Source organism: Pocillopora verrucosa, chromosome 9, assembly GCF_036669915.1.
Source record: "Pocillopora verrucosa isolate sample1 chromosome 9, ASM3666991v2, whole genome shotgun sequence".
Lineage (NCBI taxonomy): Eukaryota > Metazoa > Cnidaria > Anthozoa > Scleractinia > Pocilloporidae > Pocillopora > Pocillopora verrucosa.
Window position 1 is genome coordinate 13400362 of NC_089320.1, and position 25984 is coordinate 13426345.

General features: G+C 37.1%; 1 protein-coding gene across 1 annotated transcript; it reads left to right on the forward strand.

Annotated features, from left to right (window-relative positions):
• Nucleotides 1-639: 639 nt before the first annotated feature.
• LOC131775408 (eukaryotic translation initiation factor 4 gamma 3-like) lies at nucleotides 640-25134 on the forward strand. The gene is made up of 28 exons (XM_059091510.2): nucleotides 640-947; nucleotides 1110-1141; nucleotides 1291-1331; nucleotides 4626-4880; nucleotides 6471-7767; nucleotides 10980-11095; nucleotides 11817-11919; nucleotides 12353-12542; nucleotides 13152-13215; nucleotides 13739-13825; nucleotides 14064-14147; nucleotides 14869-15006; nucleotides 15483-15542; nucleotides 15647-15799; nucleotides 16845-16952; nucleotides 17170-17298; nucleotides 17916-18150; nucleotides 18485-18612; nucleotides 19364-19536; nucleotides 20220-20391; nucleotides 20888-21064; nucleotides 21499-21671; nucleotides 21939-22146; nucleotides 22633-22731; nucleotides 23015-23158; nucleotides 23335-23419; nucleotides 23853-23999; nucleotides 24435-25134. The coding sequence occupies exons 1-28, from the start codon at nucleotides 883-885 to the stop codon at nucleotides 24611-24613; spliced, it is 4842 nt and encodes a 1613-aa protein (XP_058947493.2). The 5' UTR covers nucleotides 640-882; the 3' UTR covers nucleotides 24614-25134.
• The last annotated feature ends 850 nt before the right edge of the window (nucleotides 25135-25984 follow it).

The window sequence follows — 25984 nt, forward strand, 5'->3', positions numbered from 1 at the left end:
CGTGACATCTTCCTCATTTTCTAAGAATCCAGATGAGCTATTTTGGGGTGGAAGCTGACTCGTTTGACCTTTGAGATTTGTTATTGCTGCTTTTATTTAAGCCCAGTGATTCGGGATAATTTGTGAACATTTCTTTTTCGATATTCAACATTTATTTTGAACCATATCTCGTAATGCATGATTCCCAAGTATTAAACTCAAGAAAGCATCATTCCTTCTAATTCAACTGGAACTAAAAGATTCTATAGAGACTTGTGGGAATGTTTTAGCCGCTATACAGCCGACTCGTTGCTATTTGAAGAGTGCACACGAAACTTCTCTCTCCAAATCACTGGAGTGTTGAATTAATTGATTGATTCTTCAAAAATAAAACTGTTGTTATTTTAAAATATGGCTTTGTGTGCTTGTCTCTTTTCTTGTCCGAATAGATTTCTCTTCAAGTTTATTGGGGACCAAATATTTAATTGGACACCAAAAAGATAAACTGAAGGATTACGAGGGAAAAGAAAAGAAAATCTATATTGGGGCTTACTGGCGCTAGCTAAGGAGGAGACATTTTTCGCGGGAAAATTTTGAAAATTTCTCCATGTGCAAATCACGTGTCATACTCTCTCTAACATGACGTCACCATACCGGACTTCTCTGCGGCTTTCGCCGAAGAGCAGCCATGTTGGATTGAAATAGTTTTCATCCCCTCTAATCTGTGTGCCTGAAACATCATCAAGAACCAAGAAGATAAGAAGAAGACCTAAGACTATCTAAGAATACGCTGTTGCTATTTGGTTTGTGTTTGTGAACTTTTTTCAAAGTCATAGTCCAAAGCAAAAGAAGACCTTCGTGAGAAGCTTGACTTGTCGCTAGCGTAAGAACGCTTACGCCACTATGCAGAAGGGGAAAACTGCAACTTCCCCGCCTGCCATGGTTATTCCTAGAGGACCATCACAACAGTATCCTTGTCATTTTATCCGTACGGTGAATGTGATGTTTGTGAACACTCATCGAAAGTAATCCAGATTTGATCTCTGTTCCTCGTAGTGTAAGCCTTTGTTATGTCGTGTCAAATTTTCCAAACCAAGTTTTTGTTGTTATCCTTCATTCCTTGATCACAGAAATGCCCGAGGCCCGCCTTCGTCACAGCAAAGTAGGTCTTGATTCTTTGAAATTTCCAAGTGTAATCTGTAGATCGTTGAAAGGGATAATCAGGACTGGGTGAAATTGCTGACGTTTGTACGAAAGAGGAAGGATTTCCGTTAATTTCAACGCAATTGATATTTTTATTCATTTCTTTAGGAGCTGAGGATTTCAATCAAAGACCACCACAGACTTTCCCGGTAAATAATTTTTATATTTTGTGATTCATGCCATATTTTCGTCGACGATCCCACCGATGCTGGTGTTTTGTTGTCTCGTGGAATTTTGTGACTTTCTTGTAGCACAACAGTTCTTCCCTAGCGGTCATGAATGAATTTCTGTGTACAGGTGTTTTGTTTCGTTTCTAAGGGACTGTGTACTTTGTTAAAAAGTGCTTAGTCACCTAAGATCTAAGCTTTTATAGTGGTTGGTCATAGTACTGTCCTGTTTGGTTATTATTTTAGGAAAGAATCTTTTGTATTTTACTTCCGTCAAGAGGTACGAATTTTGAATCGAAAGATCATTGGCAATATTTGTACATAATTTACAGGAGGAGGAGAAATTTTCCCAGTCGGGGATTTCAAAGAAGTGAATATATTTGTAATCCTTGAGTTTTGTTATTTCTTGTGTACTCTTTTCAATTTGTTGAAATATTTTATAATCGAAATGGTTCGCTCTTGCGGCGTTGATAGACTGAAATTTCTACGGGTCCTAGACATTCTTAATTTTCGAGCAAACATTGTTATCACTTCTATTCGATTGTGTGTGACAAACACAGTCCCTTTTTCCCGTTTTAAAACTGTTTTTGTGTGTCGTTCGGTAATCTTCGGTTTTCGTTCACGTGTTATTTGATTAAGCTAGGATTTTGTCGATCAGTAGCCTGGCTGGTTCGAGACGGGGGTGGGGCGAGAAACCGGTGGCAGAATAGATTAAATATAAGTAGAATTTCTGTTCAGGAAGGGAAGAACTTGCCGGAAACTGAAACTTCAACACATTTTGAAATCCCCATCATGGACATTCCTTTAAAAATAGTTTGATTTTAAAATGTTGCGTTATTTTAATCTGGTACTGCTTGTTGTACAGAAATTGTGAAAGGACTAAACAAAGCCGAAAATAATTTAGCATATAACCTCAAACAAAAGGTAACCTGAAGTGGATTGCTCAACATAATTTCAAAGTTGGTAGCATTTTGTTGTACAATGTTTATAAGAAGGGGAAATAATATTAAGTGTCTCTCTTTGAGTTCTATCCACCACAACTTTGAACCTGGTCTGAAAGACTTAAACTTTTGCTAAATGTTTGTGTTTTCACCACAAATTGCCTGCTTTAATTATTATTTCAGATAAAATATGTTGGCCAGTAAATGTTTTTCCTTTGTCTCTAAACTCTTATGCAGAAGGCAATTTTTTTTTGGTTTGGAAATGAGTGTGAATGCTTAAGTTTGAAAGGTTTCCTTTTTAGTTTTGAAAAAGCTTAGTGACAAGTATTATTGTACACAACACATCATTCTTATTTTTAGATAACCTACTTCCTGTACTCAATAACTTGAAACATAGAGTCTGGCTTGTTGGGTCTTCTCTTTGCTGAATTTCAATTTCAGTTGTAAATGTGACAAAACTGTCATTTGCCCATTCTTGACCTATTTTTTCGAACAAAGCAAATTGCAGCTATTGTGCTATTAATCAAAAGTGGTATTTCTTCTAAACCAGTAACTTTGGTCAGACCTGGCTGATTTCATGGCTGGCATCTTCAGTTTAAAAATATTTCTTTGCTTGTGAATTGTTGGTTCCTCCATGTTACTTTCTCTTATGGCTCCGGTCTTGCTTTTTTTTATATCAACTACGTTTGTTCTGCTTATTGCTAGAGCAATCAGTGCCTGTCCATAGTAGCCTTTTTCTTTAATGAGCTTAGACTTGTGAAACTTCTGTTTGTACAGGCAGGTGACAAAGATTGTCAGCTTCACAGCTTGTCACAAGGCAAGCCAAGACTTGCATGTACTAGGCTGGAAAACTTATTTTAACTAACTTGAAATTTTCCAAGTGGTATTTTAGACATGGGTATTTGCAAGATTTGTCAATCTTGATGGATCTAAACCTAGCACATGACATCAGCATTTTCTTGCCTTGAGGGTTAATTAAATTTTTAAGTGTAATAGATCCCAGGTTAATTTTAGAAGCCAGTTTGAATTTAGACCAAAAGAAACTCTACAATTGGGCATTCTATTTGTCTCATAGTTCGTTTGTGGAAGTTTGTATTGAATATGAATAAAGAGCCTGTCTCTACAGAGATGCCATTCTTTAAAAGGTTTCTTTCCAAAATAGGGAAGGTGATAAATGTCCCTTTTAGTTCTTGATTTTCATGATTACTTGGACTCTGATAAAGATTTCATTTTTTTTGTGTGAGCAGTGTGATAGAAACAGCAAGTTACTGAACTGCTGGGAAACAGCTATGTGTTGTAGTTCAATTTTCTTTTTGGCTAAGTTTTTGACCCTCTCATTGTCAAATTCATTATCATACTCTACCATATAATCCACAAAATTAATGTGAAGTCATTTTTTAAACAACTACTGTTTGTGACCCAAAATGGATGAAAAAATGTCTGTCTATTTTTGTTCCGGCAAGTTTAGGAAGGGCCACCTTGAACAGATCTTTAATTATGACATTGCATCCATGGAAATGATCAACAAGGAACAAAATTTATTGCAAGTCAAGTCAGAGTTCAGAGTGAAGGGAATCTCTTGTCATTTGAATTTTTCTCTGTGCACATGTTAAAAAAAAACAGATGAAAATTCAATGCTTTTTTTCCATATCAGTTGTGAAATTTTATATTGTATTACCAAGGTTAGGGCTTGAAATTAGTTTTTTTTCTCTGATAGTTACTTGGCTCCTAAATTCTTCAAAGTGGTAGCCAATTGAAAAAAAGTTGGTTGCTATTTTCAAAGACAAACAAAACCTTTTTTTTTATGCTATCAATGTTCTAGATGGACCCTCCAAAATTAAGTTAGGATAAAGATCTTTAATGTGCTACAAAGTGAACACTAGGATGGATGATATACAATGTTCAAACTCACCTAAATCCAAGATGGTGTCTAGTTATCAATTGAGATGCATGTGCTGTGTTTTGGAAACAAACTTAATGAGGAAGTTTGCTGCGGATTTATCTTTGCAAATCTTTTTAATTCACTATATCTCTAGGTAAGGTTATGATGAAACATTCTAGTCACCAATTTGGTGACTAATTTTCAGGATTTGGTTGCAAAAGTGGAAAGTTTAGTCGCATTGGCCCCTGTATTAGGTGCAATTTCACACCTTGAAGGGGTACTTCTTTGATTTTACAAAATTAAATCCTTAGAACTTGTCAATTAAGATATTTATAAACCCCAGATATATCAGGGATTCTTGAGAAGCTATGTGTTGGTCCCCTCTGCTGTTATGGGCAGGTCTTCACCACACTTTATTTAAATTAATTTGTCATTTTTTTTTCTCAAACATAGATGGGAGGGCAAATGCAGCCAAATGTTGTCATGGGACCACTACCCAACCAACTGCAAGGACCGCCGGGTCAGCAGTCTCGCATGCCAAATCAGCCATTCTTTCCCCATCAGAGGCCTATGAGAATGCCAAGACATCAGACCCCAAATAATCCCCCTCTGTACTCCTCACCCCCTTCAGGGCAATTTGTACAATTTGTTAATCCACAAGCTCCTCAAGCCTTCATACCACCAGGACAAGGTCATCCACAATATCATGTAAGTGTGAACTGCTTTGATTTTATGTTTTGGCATCCATTGGCATTGTTCAGGATGAAATTGGACTAGTACAGTGTATTTGTAATAGAGAGTGGCTTGGGCTGGTTTCTGTGTGGGGAAAACTCAAGATGATTAGCAATTTTACCATTTCCCAACCCTCCCAGATTTTGCCAATATTGGGAGATTGGCTGATGTTTGTCGTTATAGGTTGCTGACACTGTTATGTTTGTGTTCTGGTGCTAAGCAATAAAAGGATTGGTAGGAAGCTAAAATTATCATTTATGTCCCTAGCATTGAAAAGAGGTGTTTTTATATTTCTTCAATGATCCCAGATCATTGCATAGATTATGGACTTGTCACGAAAATAGTAACACTCCCAATTTTACTGATTTTTGGCTGACCATCCTAGGCAAGTGGGTGTGTCTGCTATTTTGAATTTTCACACCTTGCAAAAATCTGCAACCATTGGGAAACAGTGAAGTTCCTGACCATTTGGTTTTTTATTGACATATGGAAACCAGCCTTTAGAGTTGAGAGAATTTTTGGATGCCCGTCATAAGCCCTACCATTTCATGGTTGGGAGTGTTTCTGTGGTACTCTGTAGTTACCATGGCCTCAAAATACAGAACCAAAATTTTTCTAAATGTGTAGTTCCAGAAAATATCCATACCCTCACCATGAAGGGAATTGGAAATTCCAGAGAGGTAGGGGGGTCAAAGTCCCAGGAAATTCCAGAGGGGATGGGGGGTAAGAGGCGAAATTTTCGTCTAGAGGGTAGGAAGTCGATCGACTTTCTTTGTATGTCAATTGGCGCCACTTACCTACTTTAGTGGGATGTTCTGAAGTTTAAGTTGTTAAATTACAATGCTTCTAACAGTTCTGCAGCCAAAGAAAGTTTTCTTTTATCCTTGTAGCGCTTTGGAACATAAATAACATCAAATAAAGAAGAGAATCACTTTGTTTTTTGAACGGAGCTGCCATTACTCGTTACCAGTCTCCAAAGATTACAACCAATAGGAGTGGTTACCTAGGGATTTTCCTCGGTCATAACACGTTTCGCATTCGTAAAATTTACAAATAACTGTCTGATGCTGTTTTTTCAAAATTTAACTTAAATCTCACAGATCGATCCTACAGTCTCGTTTTTTGAGCGGTTCAAAAGACTCAAAACGTCTCACAGTCTGGAATTGTTTGCAAAAAAATTGTTTGCATTAAAATTAAAACTATGGAATGCCTGATGCCAAAAGATCCAGCCATTTTAGAATATTGATAACTGAACAATTTGCTGAAGTTTCAGACCTGTAGGGTTTTCCATTGATGTGTTGATAGCCAAAATGCTTTACATAAATGTATAGAGCTCAGTATGAGATGCAGTGTTGGTACTCATTCAGGGGGTACCAACATGGCAGCCATGAAGTAACACAAACATCTGTTGTCTTTTTTCGCAATTTAAGTGATTGGTTATCCACTGTAAACTTGCAAACATTCATTTGGCCTTCTGCTTTTGCTATTTACTGTGTATAGTTATACAAGTTATGGCTTGAATTCTGCTTGTAGAGTATTTATACACTACTGTCTTTTTATGCGCAGGTTGATTATGGGCAAATTCCTGGTCCACCTCAGATGCAGTACAGACATCAGCAACCCATGCCAGGGCCATTTCCTCCAGTATCAGGTCCTTCCCAGGGTCCTGGCCATTTTGTTTTTACTCCTCAACAAACAGGTTATCCAGTGGGACAGCCAAGTCATATGTATATTCTTAGGGCTACTCCACCTCCCATGAATACATTACCGCAGTACAGTCCTAGTCAAAATTTTGAGCCACGCGCACGGGAGAGGAAAATAATTCAAATAAAAGATCCAAATAGTAACAAAGATGTGACACAGGAAATTCTTAATCGTCAACCATCAGGAAGTGTATCAGGAAGTGCATCAGGAAGTACTGGGGGTACACCAACTAACACCCCAGATATATCAGGACAGTCCAGTAGTTCAAGTACACCTCCACTAACGTCACAGCAACAAGATATGCGAGCACAGTTTGCAGCGCAGGTAGCTGCAACTTTATCTAGTGACACAGATAAAAACAAAAAACCTGGAGACATAATTATACAGAAGCCATCAGTAAATAATAAGTTGACTGTAGATGCTTCCAAATCAAAGGATGTAGCTGATACATCAAAAGATGATTTGTCAAAGCAAACAGAAATTAGTGCAAACACAACTGCTTCCACAGAAGCAAAATTGGCTGAACAGCCAGTTGAAAAGAACTTAGGTACACAATTAAAAGAGGAGTCCAAATCAAGACAACCCAAAGAAGCTGTTCAGGGCTCTAAACTTGGAGAAGGAATTTCAGTAGACACTCCATTAGTCAGTTCAGTTGATGCAATAACATCCACAAAAGGGATAATCTCTAATGTTAGAGTAGAAATTTATACACCACAGGATTTGAGCAACAAAGAAATTCAACAGAACAATGCATCAGCCACTGAAGTTGTTAAACCTGTGGTTGAACCTGTGGAGGTTATTGTGAAAAAGCCAGAAGTGGCTTCAGAAGAAGAAGAAAAATCTTTGAATGGACCAGTTGTACACTCTAGTGAGGAAGTAGAAGAAACAGAAGAGGTGATCACTGTGGACACAAATGTTGAGATTGAAGCTCCACCGGTGGAGAATGTTTTAGAACCTGCTGTGGACAGCAAGGCTGCTGAACAGGACAATCAGCAAGCTCCCAAAGTTGAGCCAACCCTGGAGGAATCTGCAGAAGAAGAAATTATGCCCATAGCTCAGGAATCAGATGGTGGGGAAGTTGAGGAGGGGGTGAATGGGCATGAGGCTGACGCCAAAATGGCAATTGTTACAAAGAACTCTACTGATGTTCAAGGAGCAGGTTTGTAATTCCACTCTATACTCTTATCCCATAAAAGTAGATTGTGTTGGTGGCAGCATTTATAGTACAGCTCAGAGGTATTTGGCCCTAAGGGCATGTGAAAACTGTGATAAAAACTTTAAAAAATGCACAAGAAAGAAGCTCATTAGTATGTATGAAGCACTCTTTTGTATTACCCTTTGTTTAATTTTGAGTGGTGTGTTAGATTTATAGCAAAGGAGGGGTTCCAATGTTGGTGACATTACATGGTTTTTTACTAAATTGTTTGGCGTCAGTTAATTTTTGAAATGGCTTGTCTACATTGGGAAGAAAAAAGAAAAAGTTTTTGACTTGCTGGGTACCTTTTTAGAAAGCAAACAAGATCTGGAAATTTCAAGTTCATTAAAGTGATAGTTGTTAAAGTTTACAGCTAGCAGCTAGCAGCTAGCAGCAAAACTTGAATTGAGAAAGATGTTTTTTCATCTTGTCATGAGTGTGGATCAAAGAAAAAATTCTGAGTCCCCATGAGGAATGGAACCTCAGACCTTCGGATTCTGCGCTCTGATGCTCTACCACTGAGCCATGGAGACTCCAATGTCTATTAAGAAGTTCATATGACACGTGTCCTGCATACTGCTAGGATCAGCAATGTCAATAGAATATCTTTCTCTATTTTTTTACTGAGCTCAAAACTTATCATCTCTCTTAAAACTTGAATTGTCATTCATTGGTCTGTAAAGTTATGTGAAATTATTTGCATTTTCTTGGAACAGGAGACATTTTTGTAATGTTTTACCATGATGATTTTAGGTTCATAGGATAAGTGAAGAAAGTGAGATTCCATTCTGTTGATTGCAGTTAACATCAAGCTTAAAAACATTTGTTTACAAGTAGGCATAACCACTGCTACTGTTCAAACAATTTGACTCCTTCTATTTACTTGAATCTTAAGTGTGAATGTAAAAGTACGACTTAGCTAAACCATTTTTCTTTTAAACATAAAGTCAATTAAGCTAGGATTCAAATTCTCAGCCCTGCATAGTTGATTCTTTGGATCCAGTGGCTCAGAGCTACTTTATTTGGTTTCCCTGGAGAGTTTGAACTGCAGTTCGACTGATACAATGAAGAAAGTAGTTTGAACCTCTTTAACAGTAAATTGGGATCTTATCAATTACCAAACAGTGCTTAAAAGATTGGGAGATAATGAATCTAAAAAATTTGATCCTTGATATATTACTCTCCTTTTTCTCTCTATAAGTTAACACTGTATATTAGAATTTTCATCCAATTATTTCTTTGAGCTGTGGAGTTTTTATTTTTTTTTTAATTTTTTTATTTTTTTTTTTACTGACCTGACTTTTTAATCGCAAGCTTAATGCACAAAGAACTGTTCAAGGGGTTATATCTTATATTGAGAGATTATTTCAGTTTAAGGCTTGACTTGAAATTGATCCACACCTCAAGAGAACTTAATTTCTTGCATTCCATCCATTTGAAAATGCATTGTTGTATGTTTGTGGTTTTGGTCAATCAAAAAGCCTTGGTAAGAGTCCTGTTTTGAAAATTGTTCAATGGTAGGAGTGTTAGATTTGGAATTAGGATTTAAGTGTTAAATATTAATTTTGTTATGGTCCCTATGAATGTGGGATTTACTTAGTTAATTATGCAAGAATTTGATATTGACAAGGTGACCCCATGAGGTCATATTCTATTTGTGGGTGACACACAATTGAATGCCAAGTATTTGAAATTGGGCAATACACTTTGAGCAATCAGTTTTCTCACCCAGGCTGTCTGCTTTAATACTGCTGAACATGAGGATTGCTCCACTGGCTTGGCAAGTTTTGGCTTCCTTGGTGTGAATTGATGGATTTGTCAATTGAGATTCATTTTACAAGGGAGCAAAGATTTCACAATATGCATGTCATTTCCATATGAAGTCAGGCAATGATCAAATGGTATATCCGCTCATGAATGTCTACATGTTTTATCACAGAAAGTGAAACCATATGGAAGAATTTGCCTAACTAAAAGGTTTTTTGCCTTCTAAGACTTAACATTTTAACCTATCATCAAAAGAATTTAAGGGAGAGGTAAGGTAAACAGATTTAGATGCTTGTGTACATTTTAGTGATGAGTTACAGCTTTGTGCAACCCAGATATATATTGCATGTGGTAATTATTCAGAGTCTTTCACTGATAAAGTAAAAATTTAGGGTATGGAATTAGTGAAGCAAAATATTTTACAAAAGGAGTCCTTTTTTGACCTTCATTTTAGTGTTATGAAATGATAATTCTCAGAATTGAAGTCCTCTTTTTGAAAGTTATGTCACTTCCTGTCATACTGCTGTTTGATTTCAATTTTTACTGGGTCAAATTACAGATGATTAAGTTTGTCTTCACTGATTCATTTTTTTTTGTGGTCAATTAGAATCGTTATGCTTGTCTTTGTGGTTGATTTCTAAGACAATTTTGCCTTCTTTGTAAGTCTTATCACCATGCTCTTTAATAAGAGTGGAAAATCAAGAGCAAATTACATTGTAGTTTCCTTACTTCACATATCAATTGATACACGCCTGCAGAGCAGTTATTTAAGTTGTTGTAAAGATAGATAGTTTATATGTACCATACCTTAAACTACTTTGATTTTTTTTAATTTCTGTACACTAGCCATCATTCAATGCCCAGTTGGTATTATTTGTAATGTTAACTCCATGTGTTTTCAAGAGGCTATTTGACATTTTTTTTGTAAACAATTTTATGTACTGTACTAAAGTTTAATTTTGAAAAATAATTGGAATGGAAGAGATCCATCACATGTTAATCTTACTTCAAAGTTTAAATGTTCAAGACATTTTGGCTGCTTTATGCCAACAAGATTTAAGAAAATTTTGCTGAAAAGTTCACTCGATGTTGTAAAACTTTTGAAAACAAATTTTTGTAGACAAAAGTTATAGAATCAATTTAAGATCATACTTTAATTTGGTCACTTGATACAGATACTAATACCATGGTATGCAGTATTGCCATATGGCTTCTTGGAAGGACTCAGACTGTATGAAAATGAATTAAACTTGATTGAATTAATTGTGTGAAAATGAGACAGGCGAAGTCTTGTGCTCAGTCAGTTTAAGCCCCATGTAATGAAATTTGGGTAATCCATTCAGATTGCCCAGTCTAGTTGTTTTGTGCTAGCTACAAGTTTTATATTGCTTCCTTTTGTGATGTTGTAGGGAAAGACATGAAGAAGAAAAAACAGAACAAGCGTCTGAAGGACATGGAGAAACGGTTCTCAGAGAAGGGAGTGGATCTTATGGATGCTTATACAGAGAAGCCTGTTAAGGAGGAGGTAAATACAACATAATTCAGTTGAATTAGAAAATGTGAACATGTGCATTCTTGTAGGTAAATGTTTTTCTTGCAAGAATGGGTGATACTGCCTTTTCAAATGAATGCAGTAGCGAGTGAGATACTGACTTTAGTCTGACGTTGGTAACTGTATTGATACTGTGACATCCTTGAGCTAGTTGGCATGTCATGATCCATTTTACCAAATACAACAATACAGACAAGCAAGTCATATATTCCAATTATTGACAAAAACTTTGTCCTGGCAATTGAAATTTGGGAGAATCGACAACATCAGTTAATTAACAACTTGTTTCTAATTTTGCGTCCCCTCTGTTGATGACCAGAAGAATGTAAGCTCCAGAGGGAAAGGGCATGGCTACAAAAGTCATGTGCAGTATCAAAAGTATAAAATTCAATGCTTTTTGTATACACGGACATTTCAAACCAGATTTTGCTATCGATTAAGTGAGATCAAGGGTACCATTACTGAAATAACAAGAATAGTAATCCTGAGAATTTGCAAATTTCCCCATTTGTGATGGGAGTGTAAATATAACATCATAGAGATGTTTTTTGTAATGAGGATTGACAGATCTTAACTTGTGTGAGGCAGCTTATCAGTTGCTGGCTCCTCCAACATGACCACTGGTGAAGTGTTTCTTTACTTCGTGCTACCTAAGTTTTATACCAAGCTCAAGTACCTTGTGCTTTATTTGAAGGTCCCTGAAGACACTGAGGAGCCTGCAGTAGAAGAATCTAAAGAAGAGGAAGAGGCTGTTGAAGAGGTTCTGTCAGAGGATGAAACATGGGAGGACAAAGAAGGTATATGACAAAGGATGTTTAGGGTGTCCTCTGCGATTGGGGTGCCTTGTTAGTCCCTCATGGGACTGGGTACCCTGTTTCTGCCCTTCGACTTGTGAGATTCTTTCTAAAATTGCCTTCTTTTTCTCCTAATGAAGTGGTAGAAAACAGTTAGATTGTGGCTGTGTGGGAAACTGTAGGGTTGGCTTTTTTATGTCAATTTTTATTTTTGTGTGAACTCTAATATTCTCAAAGTGTTTGTTCCATATAAACACTTCTTAATCTAAACTGAACTGAAGTTGTACCCATTTTTCATCATCAATTTTCTGAGCTAGGGGAGACAGTCATAAATATTTGCGATTTCCATTTTGTTGCAAATAAAAAAGTGTCGTCACTGGTTTGTTCTAATTTGTACTCTCAAGGGTCTAAATGTATGTCACTTCCATTTCAACAGAATCATCCTTTCCAGACCTTGATGAAGAATCTGAGCGACAAGATGGGGGAAAGCTCACATACGAAAGGGATTTCTTGTTGCAGTTTCAGTCCAATCCAATGTGTATGTTGAAGCCAGAGGGTCTGCCTGATTTAGAAGTTGTTCTTGGCCAAGCAAGAACTCCCTCCAAATCAGGATTTTCTCATAACAGGTAAAACAGGCCAGGCAGTGCTGATGTCTCTCAGAAAAAATCCTTTATACAATGATGATTGTTGGTTCTTTGCCCCCATAGCTCTGAATTAACTAGCTTTACTGAATGGCTTTCCTTTCTTGCTCAGTAATCTTCCTATTCCCCTGTACATTGTAACTTAAGGGTGTGGCATTTTCCATTACTTTGTTCTCATCATTGGTTCTTCTGTACAGATGTAAACTGACAAGATAAATCCATTGATTTGGCTCTACTCTGCTGTCACTGATGCCAGCAGTTCCACATGTTTTAAGGAATTTTCTGTGGTTAAAGCACTGCTGTTGAGGGAATGATTTTGTCCATTCTAAAACTAAGAGCTATTCCTGGAAATGGCCAATACTTGATTTCACACTAACTGTGTCACCTTTGTTCCCTTTGGATTAAAGGTTAATGTACTTGACTGGGCACTGATAGGTTTAAGTGTTTGCTGTATTTGCACCCTTGAGTTATGACCCCTTAAGCCAAAGTGTAAACTTGTCAAGAATTACAATGAGGCCAGAATATACCACTGTTTGTGATGCTGCCAGTGGCATTTGTTCATTTTAAGTTGTGTTTTTACTCTTTCTGTTGCAGGATGCAACCCAAAGATGGTGGTGAAAATATGTTTCTACCTGCTTACCTTAGGCAAAATTCAAGAGTAAGTCACTCAGTGTAGTTTTGCTTTCTCTGTCATGTTTGAACTATACAAGATAGGAGACATTGATTATACTCCTGCTATCATTAAAAAAAACAACAACAACAACAAAATATGTGATAAAGTGAATTGAGTGAATTGTTTGGTGTAACAGTGATCTTTAAGAAGACTAGCACATGGTAGCAGGAAGATCTACCTGCTTGTAATGCATGTAGTTACTACTTGTAGCCTTCACATAGAACATCTTTGAAGTCCAAACATACATCCTCAAATTGGTTTTCACCAAGGAGCATCTAAGCAACATAAGACAGACCTTAAAATGTAGGAAAATCAAAATCTATCCTAAGGTGCTTAGATCTCCCTTAGAAGAGGAGTCTCTCCAGGCCTTCAAAACTTCTTGCCCCTTTTCTAAAGTACCTATTTGTACCCAATGTTTTTGAAACTATAATAAGAGATGTTTCATGTGCACCCATCAATGATCAAATGGGAGGAAAATTCCTAACAGTTATCTTCCTAAAAATTGTAGAATAACTCCTCAAACCAAAGAGCGGGACGTAGAAATGTTCCACCCAAGAAAGTGATTGATCTTGCTCCAAAAATAGCTAGCACAGAGGTAAGTGTAGGTATATTTTGATATGTTAAGATGTTGTTTAGTATGTCTTAACTGTGTAGCAAATTAAATAATCCAGTAGCTTAATGTTTTATTCACAGTTTTCTTTACAGGGGGTCATTAACCTATAGTACAAGATTTTAAATTGCACTTACAGTGTTAATTGTCACTGCAAATTTTATGGCTGATTCCTTCATTTTATGTCATTGTTTATGTTGGTAATGACCTAATTTGATTGCAGCAACTGAAAAGAACAGAGAAAAGATGGACGCGACCCAGTGAAGCTGTGAAAGATGGCCTCAGTGAAGAACAGATGAAAACTGAGGTATGTTTTTCCAGTATTTAAATATAAATTTGGGTTTTCTATTGAAGTGATGGCACAGGAAGAATTATCATCGTTAGCAACACACCTTTCCTCTGTCATGTAATGTATGATGATTTCTGATGCGATTGTAATAGATGATGGACTTGTGGTGAGGCTGTTAATCATAATATTGTAATTGGTTATCTTAGGCAAACTGTGACAATTAACTACTGTGCATAATTGTGATTAGAGATTATATTTTTCCCCATGGTCCTTTGAAAAAATTGATAATGTTGGTGTTTTGGTTTCAAGTTGAGGTAATATATATAGATTGTATTCCAATTGAATGTTATGGAACCAAAGCAATAGTAATCACAGTAGCTTATGAGAACAGAGGTGGATACAAAAATTTGAACTCAATTGTTAATACGAGTACACTGTGTGAAGCACGGGAAAGCATGAGTCAGCAGGAGACTGTTGATTTAGTTCTTGCACTGCTATGGTTGAGAAGGAAGGGTAAGTTTCTTAGACCAATCACAGGCAGAACTAATTCTTTCCCAGATTACATTTGTCACTTAATTAAAAAATTGCTCATGAAATGTACAATTTAATGGTGGTTTTTTGGTCATTTTCAATGATTAAACTAATCCATGGAGTTGAATTTTGTATTTGGCTAATTAGCAATGAGATCACTTTCTTTGTATTTAGTTGATTTTCACAGAGCTTTTATTTGTGTCCCCAGGAGATACTCCGCAAGGTGAGGAGTATTTTGAACAAGTTAACACCCCAGAAGTTCCAGACATTAACACAGCAGATTATTGACTTGGAAATTAACACACAAGAGAGGTTGGAAGGTGCTATTGACCTCATATTTGAAAAGGTAGGTTTTGTAAATATTTTATTTTCCTATCAGAGTCAATGTCATTGTTTGTAACCTTTAACCTCTCATGCTGCTAGTGCTACCCTTGTGCCACAAGAACCTTATTTATTTAACCCTTTCACTCCCAAGATCTCATTAGTAGTTTATCCTTGCTGTCTGCTGTACAATTCTTGTGATGTTAGTTCTTAGAGTTTGATGCTGGATCAACTAATGATCCCCTCTTTGAGATATTATCCTTTTGTTCTCATCACTTGTCTGCTTGATAATGTTTTGATATTTTGAGGCAAAATTCTGTCTAGGTCAATCATGGTAATGAAAGGGCAATTTATCCTCTACCAAACTCCTAGTTACTGCCTCATCTAATCGTGATCTTTCCAGTCACAGTAAAAGTTAGATATTCCTACAGCACTGGATAACCTGACAGTGTATAATTGTGATTGGGATTTATGGTAATGACACTTTATATTGTTTTGCAGGCCATTGATGAAGCTGCATTCAGTGTGGCTTATGCAAACATGTGCAGATGCCTCATTCCTGTGAGTAGAAATGATTATTGTAGGCTGCATGAGGTCACAGAATATTTGTGGCAATCATGTGTCTGTTTGATTGAGTGATAATGTGCGATTTTTTCTTAAAACAGAAAAAAGTGTTAGTAGAGAAGGATGGGACAACAAAAGAATTGACCTTCCGCAAAATTTTGCTCAACAAATGTCAGAAAGAGTTTGAAAAAGAAAAGTCTGTTGAGAAGAGAATTCATGAGAAACTGGAGGAACTCACCAGCAAGGGCCTGAGTGTAAGTTCATGAATTTGAAGTGTCTACAGTAAACTTTCTCTAATATCCATTCTCATCAGTGGCCATCTGTAATCATGCACATATTTTACATGTAGTCACACTAATGTTGTCTGCAAACCTAAACTGTACTAGTGAAGTTAATTACCAGTGGAAACATTTACTACAGCTGTGTGAACTAAACATGCTTTGGTTTTGTGTATTTCAAATGGATCATACAAAAAAATTTACGGAATATCCGCTCAAGTTATCAAGCATTAGGGATTTAGCATTGAATTATCTAGGGTGTGTTTTGTTGTTGTTTTTTTACAGCTTTATTTCTTAATGCAACACATTAACCCTTTAACTCCCATGGGTGACCAAGACAGAATTTCTCCTTACAATATCACTTCAAAATCAACCAGATGAGTGATGAGAATAAATAAAAATATCAATTGGGGATAATTAGTTAATCCAATACTAAATTCTCTGAACTAACATCATAAGAATTAAATGGCTGACAGTGAGGAGAATGACGAATTTGATCTAGGAGTTAAAGGGTTAAATACAAGACTACCATAACTAAATATACAATGACATTAAAGAAAAAGGTACAGCATACATATAATGATATAGCAGTGTACTTGCTGTATTTTTGGTCTCTGATGTAAAGCTGTTATGATTATCATGAATTATGAAGAAGAGTGGATAGAATCAGGGCTCTAAGTTTCCTTTTTCAAAGAGTCACCTTTTGGCGACCTTCAATTATAGTAAAATGGTGCTATACCAAAAACTTTTTTTCCCCCCCCCCCCCCCCCCCCCCCAAAAAAAAAAATTCTTATACCAATCAGAGGACACTTCATGTTGTGTTACTAGCATTTGTGTGTATGATAATTCAACCAAACATCAATAGATTTTTCAAATTTTCTTTTTCAAATCTATTGGTTGCCAATTGCCCAAATTTTAGTTCCTAGGTATAGTTTTTACTTGCCATGGTGGCCAAAACAATCACAACTTTGAGTGCTGATAATCTCTGACAACTGCTCTTTTTATATGTACCTCACTACAGGAGGAGGAACTTGAAATGAAGAAAAATGATCTTCGAGATGAAGAGACCCAAGTCAAACGACGCACATTGGGAAACATCCGCTTCATTGGAGAACTTTTCAAACTTAAGGTTGGTCCTGAGTGTTTCTTCTGACCTTTTTTAAGTTGAAAACTAAAGCTGGGCAGTGTTAATGCAGTGAATGGGAAAATATTGATTTTTTTGGAAAGCATTTGCCTCTGGTAAATATTTGGCCCATATTCAATACAGTGAGAAAGAAATGTTTTATTGTATTTTGTTTGCTGAAAATGACCTGTAAGTTCAATTGTCTTGTGGCTTGTTATTGCAGATGCTGACTGAGAGTATCATGCATGACTGTGTAGTGAAGCTGTTGAAGAGTAACGATGAGGAGGCCTTTGAATGCCTGTGCAAGTTGTTGGTTACCATTGGAAAAGATCTAGATCATGCAAAAGCCAAGGTACCAGAAATGTAACTGAAATCGCAGTCTTGTCCTAATGTTTCAGAGAAATTATTCTCTTGAATAAAAGCAACAAAAGCAGCATAGTTTGATGTCAGTGACGGTGGTTGTACAATTTGCATGTTCAACCTCTACATAGTGGAAAGTCTAGATATCAGTTGGATCTGTTCTAAGCAGGGTTTTAAGAACAGTAGTTAAACCAGACAGAACATTATGCTAGCATAACACAAAACAGTAGTTGTAAAAGAGGTTATGCTCATCGAGGTTGTAAGTAATCATCACTTTATAATAAATAGAATAAACTGTTTAACTGTGACTATATCATGAGACTACATCATGAGATAAACAACTAAACAGTTTATTAAAACAATAGTTTTTGCTAAGAAAATACTGAGCACTCACTTGCCAAAATTATGCTTACTCTGCAGGCTATTAGTCTTGTGGTTGCTGGTGATTGTATGTTTGTGGTAATGAGATTCCCCAGTTCAGTTTTGTTTTGGCTAGAGTAAGAAGTAGCAGGTGCCTATTTTTAAAGAGGGGTTAGACAAAACATGACTTAATTTTCATGGGTTGGTTAGTACACAGACTGATTTAATGTTTTATTCATTTGTTTCCAGCCGAGAGTGGATCAATACTTTGCTCAAATTAACAAAATAATCCAAGCAAGAATTACATCGGCACGTGTCCGATTCATGATGCAAGACATTGTTGATCTGCGTAATAACAACTGGGTCCCTCGCAGGGAAGACAACAACCCCAAAACTATTGATCAGATCCACAAGGAAGCTGCTGATGCAGCAAAAAAGACACAATTAATGATTCAAATGGCAAAACAAGACAAAAAGCTCAGAGGTGAGTTAAGTTATCTCAAATGTTTTCCTGAATTTATTCAGTTTAACATACTGTAGTCACTAATGACAAGGGGTATTAGTTAGGTTTATTTGAAATAAGATAAATTATAATGTTGTGAAACTAGAAATAAACCAGACTAGATATGGTAGCTGCTTTGTTCACTATAGTACATGGCTTAAATAGGTTCTAAGATATTGAAGGCAGTTTGGAAGCAGTCTGAAAGCATTTGCTAAAGCTTTGGTTTTTATTTTTGCTGAATATGATAATACAGCTGTGTGAGACAAAGGAATCCAGTGGATTAAGTTTATTCACTGATGTTGTGGTTAATTTTCAGGTAACATGGGTGGTCGAGACAGTCCCAGACCCTCTGGTGGTGTACCACAGGCTGATGAGACTTGGACAACTGTAAGCAGAGGTCCAAAGAATGTGAGCGTGGATCCAAAGAGATTCCAGAACATCAAGGTTATTATTACACTAAATTTAGTGGTGCTATTTGTTTCCCATTGTTCTTGTTAACATGTACAGTAAAAGGAGCCATACTTTATCAAAGATGTATTGTAGCGATCTGTGTTTGTCTTTTCATCCACGGCTATCTTTCCTCCTCTTCAAATTTTGCTTAGCTTTTTTGCGTTTTTCTTCCCTTACAAGCTGATATTTTAAGTGTTGATTCTTTTTGAAGGCAACTTTAACTATTTGAAATGGCTGAACATACTGCGCTGCAGCTCCTTCAAAATGGTTTCATCTTTGCACTGATTGAACGGTACAATTTTGTGAAAAAAGCATGTAATAATATCTTTGAATACAGAGTGGTCCAGGGATTTCATTATAGTTTTCATGTTTCTGTGGTTTTTTTTTTTATTTTTTATTTTTAAATTATTTTTTATCAAAAGCTTTCCAAAACTGAGCAAATGAGAGGTGGTGACTTTCCTTTCATTGTCAGGATGAATTTGTTCTTTGGAAAATTATTATTGGGTATTAAACTTCAACAATTTACTCTGCAAGCCAAAGAGAACAATTTAATACTTACTGAATAGAAATGTAATTTCATCCTCCTAAAAATAATATTATTGGAACTACCTGAAGCTATTTGTATTTATAAACCATTGAGACTGAAACTGTATCAAGGCTAAGTAATGAAATGAAATATGAGATATGTTATGATTGTGTAGAGTTGTAATGACTGGTTAAAATGCATTTTCACTTTTTCTTTTAGCGCCCAGTTGATTCTGAAAACATCTCACTAGGACCTGGTGGTAAGGGATTTTCATCATGGGCCAGAGGAAGCAGTGGAGGAACAGGAGCAGTAGGGGCTGGGGCTGGTCCATCAGCTGCCTCTGCTGCTCCTCCTGCTGCTTCAGTTGAAGACAATAGACCCACGGGCAACAGGTTAGAAGCTTTGGGTTGAATTTGATAGCTAATAAGCTGTGCCATTAGCCCTTTAATCCCTAAGAGAGATTAGTAACTATCTTCTCCTATCAGTATCACCCCTGAAACAAATATTGAGGTCATGAGAATAAAGGAAATGATCACCAACTAAAGATGCTCTTAATTGTTTTAAAAAAATATCTTAAGAAGTACCATAGAAAATATATAGAGAACAGTATGGACAAAATGTATACTGATGCAAGGGTGTAAAGGGTTAATCAGTGATGTGGCTAGAACCTTGTGGTAACCTTGTTACAACCATAAAACAGGCTGTGATGAGTTTCTCATTTCTCCCAAGGAGTGGATCATCATTTCTCCTTACTGCTTTTTTTTTCCCTTCTTCTTTTTTTTTTAGTTTTGTTTGAGTCAGTGGTGTTGAATGTGTACTTGCTCAGCAGAAATTGTGATGTTTGTGGTTTTGCTAGAGGTTTTACATTTTTGTGGGGTTTTGTGACATTTACACAAGAAAATGACAATTCCTAAGCACAGGTCACAGTGCTCTCCAAAACTGCTGGCACCATCATCCTTTCTTAAGGGCAGTGCTACATTTTGAAGTCCCTGTCATATGCTTTACTAACCTTTATAACCTTTATCCAAGAAAGATGATATCAATTTGAGGTATGTTTTGTTTAATTGCCTCTTAGGTATTCTGCATTGGCAGGAGAGAGAAAGTACTCTGCACCTTCAAGACAAAATTCTGGTGGCTCTGGTCGCCAAGAACCTAGGAGTCCAATGGGAGGTGGAAGGCGAGCACCTTTTGGGGCAGGAGAGCGAGAAAAGGCTCTAGAAGCTGTTCGAGCGGTAACACAACCAAAGGTATGCACCTTGTACCATCAAGCTACTATTTGTTTAAAAGTGATCAACCACTTTCACTTCTCGACAAGGCTAGATTCAACCATACACAGGCAATCATTAGTTGCAAGTTAGTTCTGGAATACATTTTAGAATCACTGTGCAAAATTTTAAGTGTGAAAGAGAGCACAATTCTTTTTTAAAAAAAGGAAGAAGAAACATAAAAACAGAAAAGGAATTGCTACTCTAAAAAGTAATTGCAATTATATGAATGGAAAGATTTTTTACCAGCTGCTACTGTACATGCAACTTACTGTGGGGTTAAAATTCCCTAAAAGGAGAGAAAACAGTGGTTGCAGAGCCAACTTCTCCTTCTTTTCGTTTGACTTCCATTCACTAAAAATATTGAGAATTTAAACATTTTCATTAGAATGCTTTTCTACTCGTAGTCACACAGTACCTGTTTATCTGGTACAGTGTTTTTCTGTTAAAGGTTTTGATTTCTGTGGTTAATTTTTAGCGCAATACCCAAGAACGTGAAGGAGGAAGGGAATCTCCAAGGCTGACACCTGAGGCACCTTCAACTCCAGAGCCCACTTCTGCTTCAGTTTCCCCTGCACCAGAACTCACCCCTGAAGCGATGAAAAAGAAGGCCAAGGCCATTATTGAAGAGTATCTGGATATAAGAGACATGAAGGTAAGTAAGCCTTCCTGGTTGTCAGTTTTCTGTAAATCTTGCTGGTAGTTTACTTCTTTTACAACTTTAGAATGCTTACTCTAGCCCTGAATTCTCACCATGCTTTTACTTCATATTCCTAACCTTTCTATCTCTAAAATTTGGACCCCCCCCCCCCCCCCAAAAAAAAAAAAAAAAATTAATTGATTAATTAAAGAAAGTGACCATGGTTGGAGAAGGAAGGTCTATGTTTCCTGTTGTTTAGTCATACCCTTGGGCTAAATGCTAGTACCTATCTCAAAGTCTCCATTTCACGTAGTGCTCCATCATCTCGAAAAAAAATAAAGGTTGCACCAAACAAGGGATCAGACTGATTTGCAGTATGTTTCTCAGGGCTAAATGCAAATTCAAAGTCTTCAACATTTTTTTTTTTCAACATTGTTTCCCTCTGTTAGGAAGCTGTTGAGTGCGTTAAAGAACTTCAGTCACCTTCAACACATCATGTCTTTGTGACGGTTGCATTCAACCACACAGTTGAGCAAAAAGAATCAAGTAGAAAGGCCATTGGTAGACTGTTCCATATCCTGCTCCGTGATGGGGTGCTCACAAATGAACAGTACCTCACTGGGTATGTCCCTCTTTTGCTTGTTTTACATCCATGTCCCACCAGTGTTACACAGGGGTCTTCTTAGAGGGTGGGATACAGATAATAAGATATGCAAGAGTAAGTGTCCACTTTTTTCATCATGAACATGAAAATGTCAGCCTCCCTACCTTGGAAGCTAGGTAAACCCCAGCATACATGTAGATTGGTTATATGGTTGTCAAATGAAGATGAGGGTTTTTTTTCCAGCAACATAAGTAATTGTTTGTCCTTGTATGGTCTGTTTTTAAGGGTTGAACCAATCATGAAAAGTACTGAAGATCTTGAAGTTGACATTCCACTGCTGTGGAAGTATCTTGCCGAGATGATGGGACAATCAGCTTTTGATGGAAATCTGAATCTTGATAAGCTTCTTTTGGATTGTGTCCTAAAATATGTGTCAAAACAGAAAGCTGCTAAACTATTTTTCCACTTGTTGGAGACTGCAGCAAATGACACGGTAAGCCCTTCTTGGCATTTTTTGGGAATCAGTGTCTCAGCACTGGTAAGATTTCTAAATTTCTGTCTCCTCCACCCCTCTTCTCAACACTTTTGCGAGCTTGTGTATAAGTAGGGTAACCAATAGTTTTGCATATTGATTAAACAAATACTAGTCATTGCACATTTCCCCTTGAGGCATGCACAGTATGTCTTTACCTAATTGACCCTCAAACCCTGTGTGATCAGCATCTAATTTGTCCTTTTCGTAATACTGCTGAATGATTCTTTTATAACGTGAGACTAAAGGAAATTAATGATCGTCAACCTATGAAGTGTTGATTGTTGAACAGATTCTCCTTTACTTGTCCGTAACAAATGACGTGTGTAGAGGAGATTATGGAGAAAATGGATATTGTTGTTAGGGTGTAAAGGGTTCTTAATATTTCTCTGGAACTTTTTTAATTCGTAGTGCACGGTGTTTATTTTTCCTTTTGTCTCGTTCTAGAGTCGGGAAGATGTGTCTGCCATCTTGAGTAGGTACAATGTCCGGTTGAATGCCTTCTTCGACACTGATAAAGAAGCTATTGAATTTGCCAAGGATAAGGTGCGAAAAATGTTCTGTTTTAGAATTAATATTTTTTAGTCTGTATGGGTTGTTATCATTCATGTTGGTTGAGGTGTGTCTATAACTGCGAAGCCTACAAGGTGTATTTCAATAGCGTACCCCCCCCCCCTCCCCCCTCTCAGAGGACAGAAATTATGTAAATAAATTTAATATCTCCATGTCAGATTTTTTACAGTGAAATAGTGAATTTTCTCTCAATATTCGCTTTTTATTTCCGCTCAATGTTGAATTTGGTGTCTCTTCATTTTTTTTTCTTCTGCAGAATATTGAATTTGCCCTCGGTCAAGTCAGTTCATCACAGAATGTTGGCTCAGCCACACAACATTCTGCAAAAATACAAGAAGAACTTAGGAATCTTATATTGAAGAGAAAGGCCAGAAACGAAGAAGTGTTTGAGTGGATTGACGTAAGTATTAGGTACTGAACTTTGGGTAACTGTTTGTGTCTGTTGTAGTTGCGTATCATGCTGATCCAACTGTTTGCTACACAAGGCTCCCCTCTCTTCCCGGCAAAATCCAGTGGGTTCAGGTGTATTTCTGTATGCAGAAACAATGTACGAAATCTATTTTCTTTGTACAATAGGAACATGTTCCTGAAACAGAAACCAAGGAAGCACCCTTCATTAGAGCTCTTGTAACAGCTGTTTGTGAGGATACAATGGAAAACGGTAACACAGTTGTAGTATTTGGATTGGATGCAGATATAAATGAGTTCAATTGCAATGATTGTTAGTATTGATGTGCTTTTGAGTGATGCTTGTGTTGAAAATATTGTAGTTGAAGCATTGTTAAAAGTAAACGTTCAGAGGTAAAAAAATTCTTTGGGTTCAAATTTTCTCGTTAAACAAGTTTTATCTACATGCATGTTTCTTGTAACTGAAAGAGGTGTACTTAAAAATTTCGTGACAGACTGTTGCAAAGATCAGTAAAGAAAGATAGATTTTATTTTCGTGGTTATTTTTTTCCACCTTGTCCATCACAGCTTAGAGTTGTATTGTCTTTGATTTGTATGGAAGTTGATAAAATATTTCATATTTTGATATGTTTGTATAACTTATTCGAGTATCTCTCTAACTCTTTTGTTAATCACCCGCCAAACAGAAGACGGAGGACAATGTAAATGCAACGTCAACCTTATGAAGGTCAGAAAAAGTCTTCTTCAAAAGTACATTGACATCAATACGCATCTTGAACTCCAGGCGCTGTTTGCAGTGCAGGCACTCTTTGTACAGCTGGATCATCCGCCAGGTACCAACTTGTTTTCCACAATTTAGAGCGGGAAAAGGGGAGGTAGAGGAGGGTGGGGTTTGATGGTAAGGAACCGAGTGTTCTTACAACTAGCTCAGCCTATCCCAGTTTAAGCAACAACATGTGAATCTTGTTGGACTGGCTGCTGTTAATCACAGGTACTCTCTATTATATCGTCAAGTTTCCTAGACATTTTGTTGGTACTGTTTTAAGTTTTCATGTCCAGAAACACATCACAACGAAAGACACTGGACCCCTCGATCTCGTTCCCGAAGGTGTCTAAAACTGGGCCTCTAGATCTTAACGCTTTAAAATAAAAGGCAACGGCCTTAAGGTTCTTGATGGAATTCTTTTAAAACAGAATAAAATTACGTTGTTAACTACGTGCTGGACAACAATTGAATTCTAAGGTGACCTCTCTCTATTGGTTTCCAGGTTTCATCAAGTCCTATTTTGACACATTATATGACGAGGAAGTCGTCTCAGAAGATTCATTCAACACCTGGGAAAGTAGTTCCGAAGAACAACTAGGTAAAGGTGTGGCCGTAGCCGCCAGTTCAGAGTTCTTCCGATGGCTTAGAAGCGCCTCTGAAGAGCCTGTGGAGGAGAGCTGATCCATTCGCCTGATACTGGATTATTTTATCGTAAGATCCACGAATCGGGTCAGCTCAATTTGAAAAGAAATGCTTGAGGATAACTTCTTCAACGCCAATGGAAACGGAAAACAAATTTAAACTGAACACTGAATCAGTGCTGAATTTCGTAAGGATATTGTTGACAGAATGCGAGGGATCGTGGAAAATTCGCGAGTACTTCGACGAGATATTTATGGAAGGTTGTGTGAGACCTTTCAATTTAAAATGGTATGCGACTAACGCGTTACCAAAGTCTTGGTATCGCATGTCACATCTGCTGTTTCCAGTGGTGAGCCGATGATCAGTTGTATCATGTGGCGCCTCGGTGGTTGAATTAATTAAGGTTTCTTGCGCGCTAGAGTCGGACAGACAGGTCTGCTGAAGATAAGAAGACTGTAAATACGGCGGAACAAGACTAATAATTATTGTGGAACGAAAACAGAAGAATCCATATTTTGTGCCTGGAGAAGAGAAAATTAATAAATTAATGTTTGAATGAATGATTAATCCTTCCGCCTGCTGATAATTGAAACAGAAAGTTCGTTTTCCTGGGGTGCCTGGCTTAGCTCACAACCGGTTGGGTAGACAGGTCCTTGTAAGCAAAAAGTTCTGTTATTGATCAGAACGGTTAGGCCAGACCAATAAAATTCTAGATTTCGTCCTGATTTCATGGTAATTTTATTGAAACCTGTAGTGAACATTTCGAAGAAAAAAAAGAGCGATCCGTTTTTGTCCAGGTTGATTTGTCATCTTCGAAAAATGTTAAGCAATAAGGTTCTTGATCTAAAAACTGTTCACACGGCTTGGAATGGGGTTAGGTGGCGTGCGCGGGGTAGGGTTGCCTGGCAATAACAACACCACTGCAAAAGTTTGATAACAGCTATCCGATACCTTTAAAAACTCCGATACATTCCTTTCCTTGATATTCAACTTGCTCGCTTGAGTTGACTTCGTCCAGCGTTTGCTTTTTTGTTCTTTGGATACCTTACATCTCGTATCTCGTCGTACTTTCAGAGTAAATCACTCGGCAGGCTTTAAGTTTAAGATTAGCATATCCCTCGTTTCTTTTTATCATGGATATCGTTTTTGTTCATTCTTCTCCTACATACTCAGTCTTTATCATTTAATTGCGTAATAACAATCTGACCCTGCTACAAGATAGTTCTCGAGAGGTTCCCGTAATAAGGGCTGTTTTCAGCTTTGACGGACTTATTTTACTCCAAAACGATTTCAGCAAATACGTCTAGTAAATGACGCAGAATTTAGTCGTCTTCATGCGTAAAGCCACAATAACGTCCACGCCCTTGCTAACTATTTCGTTGCATCTCACGAATTCACCTTCCTAATATA

What these genes read in the sequence shown, in the direction of transcription:
- LOC131775408 (XM_059091510.2), top strand. Translation starts at nt 883, where the DNA reads ATGCAGAAGGGGAAAACTGCAACTTCCCCGCCTGCCATGGTTATTCCT. An exon ending in CCCGCCTTCGTCACAGCAAA is followed by an intron (nt 1,142 to 1,290) that starts GTAGGTCTTGAT and finishes TCATTTCTTTAG; the next exon opens with GAGCTGAGGATTTCAATCAA. An exon ending in TAGATCATGCAAAAGCCAAG is followed by an intron (nt 17,299 to 17,915) that starts GTACCAGAAATG and finishes ATTTGTTTCCAG; the next exon opens with CCGAGAGTGGATCAATACTT.